Source organism: Juglans regia, chromosome 7, assembly GCF_001411555.2.
Source record: "Juglans regia cultivar Chandler chromosome 7, Walnut 2.0, whole genome shotgun sequence".
NCBI classification, from domain to species: domain Eukaryota; kingdom Viridiplantae; phylum Streptophyta; class Magnoliopsida; order Fagales; family Juglandaceae; genus Juglans; species Juglans regia.
In genome coordinates, this window is record NC_049907.1 from 44,394,245 (window position 1) to 44,408,303 (window position 14,059).

Genomic DNA, 14,059 nt, shown 5'->3' on the forward strand with positions numbered 1-14,059 from the left:
CCCCCTCATTTCGTCCACTCTCCAGATAGAAAATTTTTTGTCTATTGTTATTTCTATTTTCTTGATTGATGATTCTGTGGTTTTGTATTTTCTTAAATTCTTAGATGATTCTATTGTTTACGATTTCTTGGATTGTTAGATGATTTTATTGTTTACGATTTCTATTTTCTGGATTTTTGAATTTTGTGGTTGTCTGGTTGCTACTTTGGGTAATTTTTTTTTTTTTTTGAAGAGACGCAACTGATTTCCAACAAACCACCAAACCAACCGTGAATCGGCCGACAACCGTACCAGCCGATTTTACCCCTTACACGGCTGATTTTCGACCAATTTTCTTCCCCAAAATATCAGTATCGGTCGGTTTCGGTTTGTGCACAAAACCAAACCGAGGGGTCGGTTTTTCACCCCTACCTCCCTTTATGGAGGATGTGTGGTTGGTTGAGATACCTCTCCTCTTTTGGAGGATGAGGGAGGTTGGAATACCCTTTCCTCCTTTAGAGGTAGGGCTGTGTTTTATCTCTGTTTTATACAGAGAGTGTTACTCTCTTATGAGAGTTTTTAGAAATTTAAACAATGTTCGTCGCAAAGTAATTTGTGTGTGGGGAGGCGTACAACAAATGTGTAGTTTGGCTTGTATTTATAAAAGAATTATATATTATATTTATTGTTGATATTATTTTTTAGATTTATTGGTAAGTTTTGGATTATTTTGAAAATAGAGAAATTATAAATAAATTGTTCTGGCCTAGTTAGGCCTGTGCATAAATGGGCTTAGCCGGACCAAACCGAAAGCCTGACATGGGCCCACCCGACTAAAGTCGGGTTCAACAGGTCAAAACCTATAACGGGTTCATTTCAACATCTCTCAGTCGAAACCGATCACCCGAAAGAACCTAGGGTGTTATCAGTTTCACCGATATCTCTGAGAATTTTCTTCGAAGGAATATTGAGAGAAATGGGTGGGTGTGTGGCTAAGCAGAAGGTCTTGAGGAGGCGCGGCTCCGAGGCCTGAGAAGGAGGATAAATCCGGTGCTGCCGACGTGCTTGCTAAGACTAAGAAGGATCAGCCGCCTCATGTCGTTGTTTTTAGCGTTACCAATCAAGACCGAGAATATTGATAAGAAGAAGGAATTAGATGGTCATGATAAGATCAGGGAGATTGTTGATGATGACAGGGTCGACGAGCACGAGAGAAAGCGTTGTTCCCTCAGCCACTTGTTTAAGGAGGTAATCATTGTTTTGCCTTTTCCTTTACTTATTCTCCTTTCACTCAAAGTTCAATAAATAAAGGAAGTTCTGATCCGGTTTACGTTTTTGGTAATGTTTTTGTTGCTTCCCAGTTAGTTTCATTTCTTTTGCTTCAATCCCGTATAGTATGAAGGCCAATTTGGTTTGGTATTTTCTTTTGGGGCTTCTTTCCTGGAATGTAGTGCTTTGGATCAGTTTTTACTTGTTTGGTTTCCAAGAAAATGTAAAAGGAGTAGGAAGCGATCTGTATGTTGGAAATTGTAGATAAGATTTGGAAGTTGAAGCTTTGATCAGAATGGGTAAAGAAAGATACCTCTGCCGATGATGAAGAAAGAGGGGATTTTTTTATTTTTTATTTTTATTTATTTTTTCCAGTCGGGTCATACGGGTTCGACTCGATTTTGTTTTGAAGGGCAACACTGGGTTGGGTTGCTGCCTTGGAGTTGTTCGGTTCGGGTCGGGCACATACCCTGTATTTTGAGCTCGGGTTGCAGGCCTAGGCCTAGTGGCAATGGTGGCCTTAATTGACCCAAAAAATCGATTTTAGTCCAACGAAAAGTTACAAATAAAAAAAAGAAAAAATTCTCTCTCCTAAAAAGTATTCAAACACGCTCGTAACTACTATATGCATATCATTGCTAGTGAAGATGCTATTATCTTGAAAAAAAAAACGCTTGAAAATATATTCTTTTGTATCAATATTAACCATTATTTGAAAATTTAATGTATCAAACACATATATGGGAATGTTGTGAACTTCTCAATGAAGTTGTTGATGAGAATGATTCGGACTTGGACGAGCCCCAAATCGAGCACTTGTTGCAAACGGCTGAAGCAATTAGAAAGGACTATCCCAATGAAGAAGGTTGCCCATTTCATGATTAGACACTTGCATTTGTGTTACTCATAAAGGCATCATGATTCTTAGCAAGTATTGTAAATTTGATATGACCATTTTTAGGAGTTTTAGCTGATATGGTTTCTATGATTTGTTTTAGACCTTGGGAAGGTGCTTCTTCTTCCTAGCTTTGGGGAACTTCCTCAATGGGTTGTTGTAGGTGAGTTTGAGAAAATAAACAGTAGCATCTCCTTTTGCCTTTCGCAGTAGTACAATTTCAAATTGCTGAATCATGAACCTTAATGCAGGTGACACATTCCCAGTTGGTTGTTCTTTTGATGAATCAGTCCATCACAAGGTAATTCTTTCCGCGAATTTTACGCAATAAGAAACACATGATTGCAATGCATCTAGCTTGTGACCGAGTATTTTTAAAAAATAATGATGTTGGTCAATCAAATCTAATCTAATATTAAAATTCCGACCACAGTATTTCAAGGAAAATCCAGACTGCAGCAATCCTGCTTACAACACTAAATATGGAGTTTATGTTGAGGGCTGTGGGCTCAACAACGTGATGATGTCATTGGGACACGATGACTACATGTATTTGGTACATCTTTTAAACCCAAAACAAATCATTTAAATTTCTTTAGCTGCAATGAGAAAATCTACAACTTTGGAATGTCTTTTTCAGGTGGCAAAGGAGAATCAAACCACTCTACCTTCTGCAGCTCTTTTTATCATCAGATATCACTCCTTCTACGGTGAGTAAGAAAACAGAGAAATGCCATAACTTGTATCCTAGCATGCCCCTTTCGTTTTGATGGACATATTTGGTATTGCAGCATTACATAGATCAGAGGCATACAAGCACTTAATGAATGAGGAGGATGTTGAGAATCTGAAATGGCTCCAGATATTCAAGTAAGAAAATATGCTTCTCTTTGGTTGGTGATATGTTGCATTTCAAGTTGTGTGCGCACGCTAAATGTCATTTTATGGGTGCGTTTTTCATGCAGCAAATATGACCTTTATAGCAAGAGCAAGGTTCGGATCAATGTTGAAAAGGTTAAGCCATACTATCTTTCCCTCATTGAAAAGGTGAGCACCATGGGGGCATCATCAAGCTAATTGTTCTTCCCTTTATCACCTGCATTATTGGTTGGAATTTAGTCTTGACACAAACATTTTTATGCTGTTACAGTACTTCCCCTCGAAGCTAAAATGGTGAAAACTCAGTAGATTTGAAGTTTGACGAATCATCGAGATATTCATGAGAGTGCTTGCCTGTTTTATAGCTAGTTGTGGAAAACAGTAAATCAGATGTCTTTCCTAGTTTTAATTTAAGCATCATCAAGCTTAAACTAGCTAGTTTCTACCAGCACAAACCACAAAAACAAATTCCAGTTTCTAGCAACACAGTTCTACCATATAATTGCAGTTTCTACCATCACTGCATCCAAAAAATAATCTCAGATTGATCCCAGCCACAACACAAACATTTGACCCCTTTAGTTGATACCCAGTCACAAAAATTTAAAAAAAAAAAAAATCTACCAAAACAGCAGTTCGACACCTTATGCGACACCTCCATAAGGTGTCAATAGAGATGTAGATGTACCTTCGAAATGGGACTTCGATGCCTCAAAAATTGCTTGCTGAATATTGAGCAAATATTCTTACTGCATGGCATTCATGCTAGCAAGATCTAGTCTCATCATCTTTGCCTCGAACTTCTTTTTCTTTAGTTCAAATTCTGCACATCTATCACAATCTGCCTTCAACACAGCTTTTCTCCGCTCTGCCATGCACGTGGCTTCATCCTTGGTCATTTTCTAAGGTAATGTTGATCTCAGTATCATGGCATTCGATTGATTTTCGCTCCCTCTCCCTTTCTTTATCAACTTTTTTGCCTCAAGATCTCTCACCAAGAACCTCCATGTTCTTGGGAGGGAGATCAGGGTGTGCGATTCGGCAGGGGTGCAAAGAGAAGACAAAAATGGGAGGGAGAAATGAGAGAGTGTGATTCGACATGAGAGAAAAGGAAAAGAAAAAGAAAGAAATGGAAATGGAGGAGATAAAAAAAAGTGAGAAGAAAGAGACATTGGGAGCCAATTTTACTCAATAAAATAATGTTTGGAAGAGTAACAGTGACTGTTCAAATTTGAAAAAATAGACTGAAATATTGTAGCTCAAAGCTCAAGCCATTGAACTTTGACTAGTTCAATGTAGACCAATTTTGACATAATTGGCTATAATTTGACGAGTCAGCATTTGATTAGGCTAATACCAATGCTCTAAGTGAGGCTTATAAGTGACATCGTATATGGGAGTTGAATTCTATGGTCTGTGATGGCCGATGGGTTACTATATACCAACGGATACAAACAAAGGTTCAAAATTAGTCATAGTCAACTCACTACTACTTTGTGTAGATTATTTATTGAAATTTTTTATTCTGTTGAATGTTTATTGATTTTGTTTCTTTCTGTTTGGGGCTTCTCTTAGGTGGCAGCTCATGCAGTTGCTACCTTTGAACCAGCCGGCCTTCTAATTATTTGATATTAAGCATAAAAAAATGTAGAAGACAATCGATTTTTCTTTACCATCCGAAGAGAGAGGCCGGAGAGAGAAAGGGAAGGGAGGGTACTACGTACTCATAGTTCTCTCCTGCTCAATCGATAGCGCTAAGCGCAATAGCATTTAGTAATTAGAAAGAGTGGGATGGATGGTGCAGCAGTAGCATTGGTTCTGGTTTTGAAAGTAGGGCTCTTTTTTGTTTTAGCGAGTGCTGTTCTGATCAGCAACTCAAAACTCACTGCAGCAAATGATCATGGTGGAAGAAAACTTGCTCAAGAAATTCCAGGTATTTAATCTTAAATTTGTGGGAAATCACATTTCTATACATGTACCGGTTGCTTTGTAGATCCTTTTGTTCTTTTTCCTTTTGTTTTGTTTTGTTTTTTGGTTTAGAAGCTGGATAGAAAAGTACGTATCACGAACGTTGTTTCTCTTAGATTTCTCTCCAAGACAAGCATGCCATAAAGGTGTACAGTACAGAACGCGACCTCACTGAACTAGATTTCATGAGTAGAATATCTTTGATGAAGCACAACAATTTCTTCAACCAGAAATCCAAAGCAAATCCATATATAGAAGTCAGACCCAGTGACTAGACTGTCATGATGACCGAGGGGTATAGCCCGAGTATCTTCCGAGAAGGCTTTTTTTTCCTTTCTTTTTTTTTTTGGTTTTCATTTTGGTATTCTTAAATATTTTTTTTTTAAATTCACAACATTATTAAAAAATAATTTTTTAATCACTAAATAAAAAAAAATACCATCATAAAAAATGCTCGGACCCATTATCAGGATCCCAAGCATTTCTCTATTATAACTTGAAATATGCTATTTGGCATCTCATGTCACATATTTTATACTTTTATATTTTTTATTGTTTTAATTTAAGTTAAATTTATTAAATTATTTTACTCATCATCTATACATTATATTTTTATTGCGAAAAAAAAATATATATATTAAAAGAGATGTGTGTGGTGTGTGACATCCTCAGTGGAATTATTGTTATAATTTTTAAGGGATCCCATACATTTACGAGTTTTGTTACTCACCATGCATTAAAACACACCACATATTATATTTATTTTTATTTTTCTTATTTTTAAACTAATTGAATTTTTTTACTTATCATATATATATATATATATCACATATTTGATAAGAGAAAAAAAAAATAAAAAAATTATGTTTAATATATAACGTGAAGATGATGAATATAACTTTTTTTTTTTTACATGTATTATAGCGTCCATATGACATGTTATTTGTCTTTTTTATCTTGTCACATGAACGCGTTGGAAGATGGGTAATGATAACCTTGCAGCGGGTTCACTATTCTTTTACTACTTATACTATATTTGAAATTTCTTATTTTTTTATAATTTTCTTTTAAGTATTTTTAAACATCCTTAATTATTAAAAAAAAATTAAAAAAATACATAATTTTATTAATAGTCATTTCCTTAACCATTAAGTAAAATAAAAAAATATAAAAAGAATAACAAATGAGTAGTAAAAGAGTTATAATTCTATCATTTTCTTTAGAGGATAAAAAAATAGTGTATTTGTTACCTGTGCACGTGTATTATTTGCTTCATTTTTCTAATGCTACAAAATTTATATTAGAGTAAATTTATAGATTGATAGATCAATTTTATATAATATATTATATCTATTTTATAATCTAATGTATTATAATCTTATGAAATTATATTTAATTTGTGACTAAAGTATTTTTAAAGAAAAAAGAAATCAAAATAAAGAACTTTTTCGTTGACTCTAAGATAGCTTATTTCCATGTTTGATCTTTTACTTTGAAACCTAGCTAATATATTTTTGAATGATTTTAATTACAAGTTGACATGAAGGATACATCACTAACACATTGAAATTTATATTAGCCACTTTAATCTGGCTGAATTTTCCATATATATAACAATTCTCGCTTAATTTGATTGCCAAAATTTCAAGGTTTCATCAGCATTGATTGTGGCAGCAACGAAGATTACATTGAAGAGGCAACGGGTATTTCGTATGTGACAGACAAAGGATTAATAGATACTCGAGTAACTGAGATTGCATCCCCTAATTTAGCTGCAGGCAACATACAGCCGCTAAGGAACTTGAGAAGTTTTCCTCAAGGAAAAAGGAATTGTTATAGCCTGAGACCGGATCAAGGCAAAAACAATAAGTTCCTCATCAGGGCTAGATTCCTGTATGGAAATTACGATGGCAAAAACCAAGATCCGGAGTTCGACCTATATCTTGGGGTCAATAAATGGACAACAGTGAAAAACACGGATGGAAAAAATTATGAGATTATTCACCTACTATCAACGGATTACATCGATGTGTGTCTTGTGAACACTGGCCAAGGTGTACCCTTCATTTCAGCGTTGGAACTACGACGTTTGAACAATTCCATATATCCGATCACTGCGGGCGGCAGTGCGTGTCCGAAGGGATTTTGGTAGCACTGAACCGGTCGTCTTGAGGTGAATCAGTACCAGCTCTCATGTGCTAGAAAATATATATAGAGTGATGCTAAATATAATTATTAAAATATAGATTTGGGCAACACAGCTTAATTATATAAATAAGATTTTAGGTATAATATTGTCCCATGCATCTTTTTACCCATTCTATAATTATATAAATAATTTTCCATAATTAATTTATATACAATATATATGTTTGAATTAAGTCATATTGTCAATTATCTTATTATATATATTATTATTGTTAAATAAAAACTAATGCCTTAAAGCAGACAAGAAGTCAAATTAATTACCATTATAAATCGTGAATACTCTTGATCAATAAATAGTTAATTAACTAATGCTAGTAGCTCTTCACTTTGTTACGTTGTAATACGTACTATATCTCTCTATATATATAAAGAGCCTATGAAACGAAATTTTCTTGTTTTAACAGATTTTCTTGTTTTAACGGAATATGCTAGTTTTCATTAACTTTCCATCCGTTTGTAATAATTACAGAACACAGGGATACAATTGTATTTTCATTTACATTCTATTTATGGCTACTTTTATGATTTCTGTTAGTTTCTATTCTACTATTAATATATTTAAATATGCTAATAAAACAGATTTATTATAATAATAATCATGGATTCAATTTCTAATTTGAAAATACGTTATAATAGGAAAACAAATTTATGTAGATTTATCTTTTCGTATTCATTATAATAGGAAAGCATTATAATAATTTATAAATAGCCTATCTTTCAATAATTTTTAAGGTATATATTAGTAATAAAATAATAAGATATATGTACTTTATTTTTATTTTAATAAATATATTAGTACTTTGAACTACGCATACGTGCCTCAGGCACGTAACATCTTACTAGTATATATATATATATGTATATCAATAAGTCAAATATTTCTAATTTTATTGAAATTATATACTATAATTTTGAAGATAGACTATTTATATGCTCCCATGAAGCCACCTACCTGATCATTGTTAATTATCCCATTATTAATAAAAAATTAATATATCTCAGTAGTTTTCTAATTTTATTTAAAAGTAAGTTGTTATCTTTAATTAAGTAACTAATTTTGTTTAAGTAACTAATTTCCGTTCATGAATTCCTACTGTAGCTGTAGTTGTTCAAGTTATCATTTTGTTCTGACAGTGTAAAACCATTTGTGCGAATTTAGGTATCCAAACGATGTATATGATCGCTACTGGTATGCTGATCAACAAATTTGGATCCCTGTTTCCTCCAACTCCACCGTAAACACCCACAGCAATGATAACGCTTATGAATTACCAGCTCTAGTGTTAAAGACGGCTTCCAAAACACTGAACGCGAGCATTCCATTGCAACTTGCCTGGACCGCTCTAGACACAATTTCCAAGTATTATGTTTACCTTCACTTTGTTGAGATAGAGAAACTTAAACCTGGCCAGCAGAGGGAATTGACAATTTACTGGAACGGTGAGCGCAATTTCTCAGATTCTTTTAAACTTGATTATCTAAAACCACTCACAATAGCCCAAGATGATCCGCCAATTAGCGGCGGTGGGAGACTTTACGTCTCAATAAATGCGGCTCAAGGAACTACTATTCCTCCAATCCTCAATGCCTATGAGATTTATCGGTTAGTAGAGCTACCAAATAAACCGACTGCCCCAGAAGATGGTATGCTTTCTTTCTTCACTTTTTATTTTCCTTGTCTGGATTATATATGTGCTGTGCGTACCAGCGTATGTGAGGGAGTTGATCACATGGGCCGGAGAATTGGTTTAAAAAGTACACGAAATGCACCGCCGCTGCATCCATTTGGTGTCCCTTCATGATGGGTGCGGTGCAACTCTTCTAAGATCATGGCCTTTAATTTAGGGTTTGCAACTAAAATAGTTGCAACTCCTCCCATGGAAAACTTATAGCCATGGGAGAATCACATGCATGATTTGTACACTATTACGCTTTTTTGGTACTCCTTTATGGTTTTTTTTTCATCTCAAGTTTCCTCTGTCTTTCCCACTTTATGTTTCAGTCATTTTCTATTAATTCTTGTTTTTCCATTAAAAACTTTTAAGTTACTGCAATGCTGGAGATCAAGACCCAGTACAGCGTGACTAGAAACTGGCAAGGCGATCCGTGTGTCCCAAGTGATTACTCATGGGAAGGTTTAAACTGCAATAATGACAATCCACCAAGGATCATCTCGTTGTGAGTGTACTTCTGTCAATGCATGCTGTGAAATTTTAATCACGCTGTGAAACTTTCATTTCGACCGAAACTTCAGACAGATGATGACTTCCGGTTTCTTGCATGAGAGTATTTTTTTTTCCTGGATTGCAACTTATCTTTAAACATTGGCAATAACTTTTCCTTGTTTCATAATTACAAGCAGGAACTTGAGCTCAAGCAACTTGACAGGGGAAATTGCAACTTCATTCTCTAAGCTCGAACTAATCCAGTCCTTGTGAGTCTTATTTGAACTGCGATAGACATTTAATTAGCATTCAGTTTCTTAACACCAGTGCTTGCCAGACACCAGCAGGTTGAGCAACAGAGTCTGCCAGCTTGAGATTGCCAATTGGCAGATGGACCCCTGATTGTTGTAGATATTAATAATTGGAGAGTGTATTTTCTGAGATTTGATACCAGGAACTTTTACTTGGAAGGAAATATACTCATATGCAAGTCCTGTTATTTAATATTGATTTTCAAGGACAGAAAACAATTGTTTAGCTTAACTCACTAATATTCTTATACAAAATTATTCTTTCCTTTTCAGGGATTTGTCATTTAATGACTTAACTGGGCCACTGCCAGAAGTTTTGGAACAACTACCTAATTCGAAAACCCTGTAGGTTGTGGAGCTCTGATCTTGATGTTGCAAACATGATATTCAGGGAAGGAAATTGAAATGATATACTTAGAACTATCTTTGCAGGGATTTAAGGGGAAACAAGCTCACAGGTTCAGTTCCTGAGGCTCTTCTGGAACAGTCTAGGAAGGGAAAATTGGACCTGAGGTTAGTCTATCTTCCTACCTCCAATACTCTCTCTCTCTATCTGCTAATTAATGCTAATTTCACTTTTGTTTTTGTTTTTGTAAATAGTAAATGCTAGAAAAAGTACATCTTCATTTCTTCACTGTAAGGAAAAATTATATTTCCAACTGTAATTGTTTTTTTCTTTTCTTTTTTGCATGACGGACGGCATCATCTAATCATGTATATAACTAACTGACCCTGTCATTTTACCTTGATGCACTTTATACAAGGGTTGATGCAAATCCGGATCTTTGTCCGTACACTCCATGTAAGGGAAAGAAGAAAAAGGAGTTTTTCATTCCAGTTCTTGCAGTGTCTATAACAGCAGTCTTGATCCTTCTCTTCATCGTTAGTGCTCTTGCTATATATAGAAGGAAAAGAGGATCAGGTAGTTCGTTCTTTATTTTCTTCTTTTGTAGTTGTTATCACAGTTTATTAGGTGAGGTTACTTACAAAGATATAGCACTCAATGGAAAATAACCTTATTTTCTTGTGATACACCGAGGTCTGTGATAATTAAGTCGTGAAAAAAAATTATATAAAGAAATAAAAAAGAACACGATTATGGAAGGAAACTGCAAATGATCGATGAATGAATTACATTAGTGGAACACCATGGTAGGTGAAAGTGATGAACGAGCTCATTCTACTCACCTAGTGCTTGGGTTCAATTCTCTCCACACTCATGTTTACACCAAGTCAAAAAAATGTATCCTTCTTTCAATTGGCTTCCTGATGCCCTTTCTTGCTCAAACATTAAGATAATATTAAATATACGAAGTTTAATCCTCCCATTAATTATCCATTCACCCTGGAGTTCGACATAGTTGAGAATCTCATTACTGTTTATACTGCACAACCATGGCATCTCAATCCCCTGCTATTTTGAAAAATCAAGTAGCCCCAAACTCTTCAAGTGGGACACCACTTTGTAACCTCTTGAGGCTGACCTTGAAAAAGGAGATAACACATCCTAACATGGACAAGTATGCATGAAATCCAAGACTTCTTCTAGTATTACTCACTGTCAAACTATAATGCAGAAACCTAAGCTCAGCACGGCTATAACATCACTGCATATGGGATTTGGTTGTACAAGCCTGAGGGTTAATCTGCATTCCCCTGTAGGATAAGTGGACTCTGGATTTTTAATTATAGTAACAAGCATGAGAGATTTAAAACATATACTATGCACATTACAATGCAAGCCGCAAAAATATTTTTAGCAGACATGTGAATGTTTCAATTTTGATAATCTTTCTTGCTGTAGACATGGTTGCCAAATCCAAATCCAGCATCAAATCAAAGAATCGACAGTACAGCTACTCCGAGGTTGTTAAGATAACTAATAACTTCAGAACCATCATTGGCAAATGAGGATTTGGAAACGTTTACCTCGGCAAATTGAAAGATGGCATTCAAGTTGCTGTTAAGCTTCTATCTCCTTCATCAAACCAAGGGTACAAGGAATTTAGAGCAGAGGTTAGATAGAACAGAAGACAGAGTTTGCTATTACTTGAAAGTTTCAAAGACTACAATTTCACTCAACTAAACAATGGAACTCCATTTCAAAACGCAGGCACAGCTCTTAACGGTACTTCATCATGGAAACTTGGTTACTCTCGTTGGATACTGTGATGATGGCGGAAAAAAGGCGCTCATATATGAGTACATGGCTAATGGGAATTTGCAGCAGCATTTATCAGGTATTTGCAGACTCGTTTTCAAAGGCTTCTCTCATCCTATGAGTCACTAGCTATATGTTACCTTCATCAATTCAGAAGTACATCATAGCTTAGATACAGTCCCATCACTGCACCCATTGGCTTCTAGTTTGAGCAACCATCTGACACGGTGCATATCATCCCGAATCCTTGTCAAGTCATTTTCCATAGGCAGTCCCATAAGTTTATACAATGAGGATATTGAATCTGTGTGTTTCACAGAAATCCGACGGAAATTATTATTTTCTTGTGAAAACCTGAGCCATTTTTTTATGACAACTAAACTGATTGAGACAAAATTGAATGTTTTTGGCAACAGTGACAAACCCAAATGTCATAACATGGAAGGAGCGACTTTGTATTGCAGTGGACGCAGCAAACGGTTTGCAAACAAATTAACCACATAATTATTCATCTTCAATATCTTAGAATTTCTTTTTTCGTTCGCCAGAATAAGTCAACATTATTTACTTGTGGAGTTACAGGGTTGGGGTATCTACATAATGGTTGCAAGCCACCTATCATCCACAGAGATTTAAAACCATCCAACATCCTACTAAACGAACAAATGCAAGCCAAGATAGCTGATTTTGGGCTTTCTAGAGCCTTTGCCACCGAAAATGATGCCCACGTGTCAACTTGCCCAGCTGGCACATTTGGATACGTCGATCCGGAGTAGGTGTTTAGACCTACTGACTTCTGCGTAGCTCTTTTATTAGTATACTGTAGTCAATTATCATGTCCAAAGTTCCTATAACACTAAACTTTTTCTCCTAAAGTTTTCTACTACCTAAATATGTTTTGCCCTTGAGGATCTCCACACGGAATCCCATGGTCCCAATGCATCCCAAATCTCCAAAACTTATTACCCGCTCTTAATTCAATGTGCAAAGAATGCTAAAGTATGTGGTTTTTACAAGTACACCCACATGCCTCGCTTTATTCACCCCTGGGAGTTGTATCTTGTTGTTCTAATGACTCTCATCTGTGTTCTCCTTGCAGATTTGCAACATCTGGGAACTTCAAAAAGAAAAGTGATGTCTATAGCTTTGGGATTATTTTGTTTGAGCTTATAACTGGTCGCCCTGCAATAATAAGAGGTCCTATGCAAAACAATCACATACTTGATTGGGTTTATCCTTTGATTGAAAGGGCAGATATTCAAAATATTGTTGATCCAAGACTAGAAGGAGAGTTCAACAACACTTCTGCCTGGAAAGTTGTGGAAATAGCCATGTCGTGCGCACTACCAGTTGCAATCCAAAGGCCAGACATGAGTCAGGTATTGGCAGAACTAAAGGAATGTTTGGCTCTGGTAACGACTCGTGGGAGAAGTCAAAGAATAGCAACTGAATGCAGAACTTCAAGCATGCACACAGCACATTCCAGTTCGAGCTGGAGTCAGAAATTTCTCCCACCGCTAGATAGTTACTGAACAAATTATGCTAAAAAATTCCTTCTGTGCAATATGTCAAGTCTGTTTGAAGAGCTTATTATATCCTTGTTTCTGTGCAATATGTGCAATATGAGAGAATACTATTATGGGTTTCTACAGCTTTCTAGGTTCTATTGGACATTTAAATTACAATGATCACTAGTTTGTATTCTGGATGTGCTGACAGTTTTTTAGCCCTCTTTTTGTGTTTGTAACATTGTTTGAAAATCCATAGATGCTAATCCACATAATGTGGCTAGAAGCTGGCAAGGCGATCCATGTGCCCCAAGTGAATACTCATAGGATGGCTTAAATTGCACTAACGTCAATCCTCCAAGGATAATCTCATTGTTATTGGGCTTCCGAAACATAAAACTTCTGTGGAGGCTTGCTATGGAATTTCAATCACGCTGTGAAACTTTCATTTTGACGGAAACTAAAAAGATATATAGTAGCTCCCGTGTTCACAGGGGCCAACTACAAGAGAATTTTATTTATTTATTACTTATCGCAGCTTAACATTAAAACAATGGCAATAACTTCCTTGTTTCATAATTTCAAGCAGGAACTTGAGCTCAAGCAATCTAACAGGGGATATCGCGATCGCTACTTCATTCTCCAAGCTCGAACTACTGCAGTCCTTGTGAGTCTTAATTTAAAATGTGATAAACATTTAAGCATTCAGTTTCTAA

General features: G+C 35.6%; 2 protein-coding genes across 3 annotated transcripts in view; both read left to right on the forward strand.

Annotated features, from left to right (window-relative positions):
* LOC109018025 (putative leucine-rich repeat receptor-like serine/threonine-protein kinase At2g19230) overlaps window positions 1-14,059 on the forward strand; it is a 73,319-nt gene that overhangs the window by 33,076 nt on the left and 26,184 nt on the right. The window contains exons 9-11 of one of the 2 annotated variants that reach the window (XM_035691941.1): window positions 12,252-12,314; window positions 12,418-12,607; window positions 12,935-13,721. The exons of the other annotated variant lie outside the window; for it this stretch is intronic. Of the exons in view, the coding sequence (XP_035547834.1) occupies window positions 12,252-12,314; window positions 12,418-12,607; window positions 12,935-13,367 (686 nt within the window). The 3' untranslated portion in view covers window positions 13,368-13,721. Of the gene's footprint in view, window positions 1-12,251; window positions 12,315-12,417; window positions 12,608-12,934; window positions 13,722-14,059 lie in introns of those variants that run through there. 2 annotated transcript variants of the gene reach the window in all.
* On the forward strand, window positions 1,075-6,724 carry LOC109002465 (inositol oxygenase 1-like). Its single transcript, XM_035691835.1, has 12 exons — window positions 1,075-1,227; window positions 1,341-1,368; window positions 2,018-2,113; window positions 2,247-2,306; window positions 2,395-2,444; window positions 2,577-2,699; window positions 2,784-2,853; window positions 2,935-3,013; window positions 3,109-3,190; window positions 4,914-4,955; window positions 5,107-5,285; window positions 6,640-6,724. The coding sequence occupies exons 1-11, from the start codon at window positions 1,075-1,077 to the stop codon at window positions 5,263-5,265; spliced, it is 942 nt and encodes a 313-aa protein (XP_035547728.1). The 3' UTR covers window positions 5,266-5,285; window positions 6,640-6,724.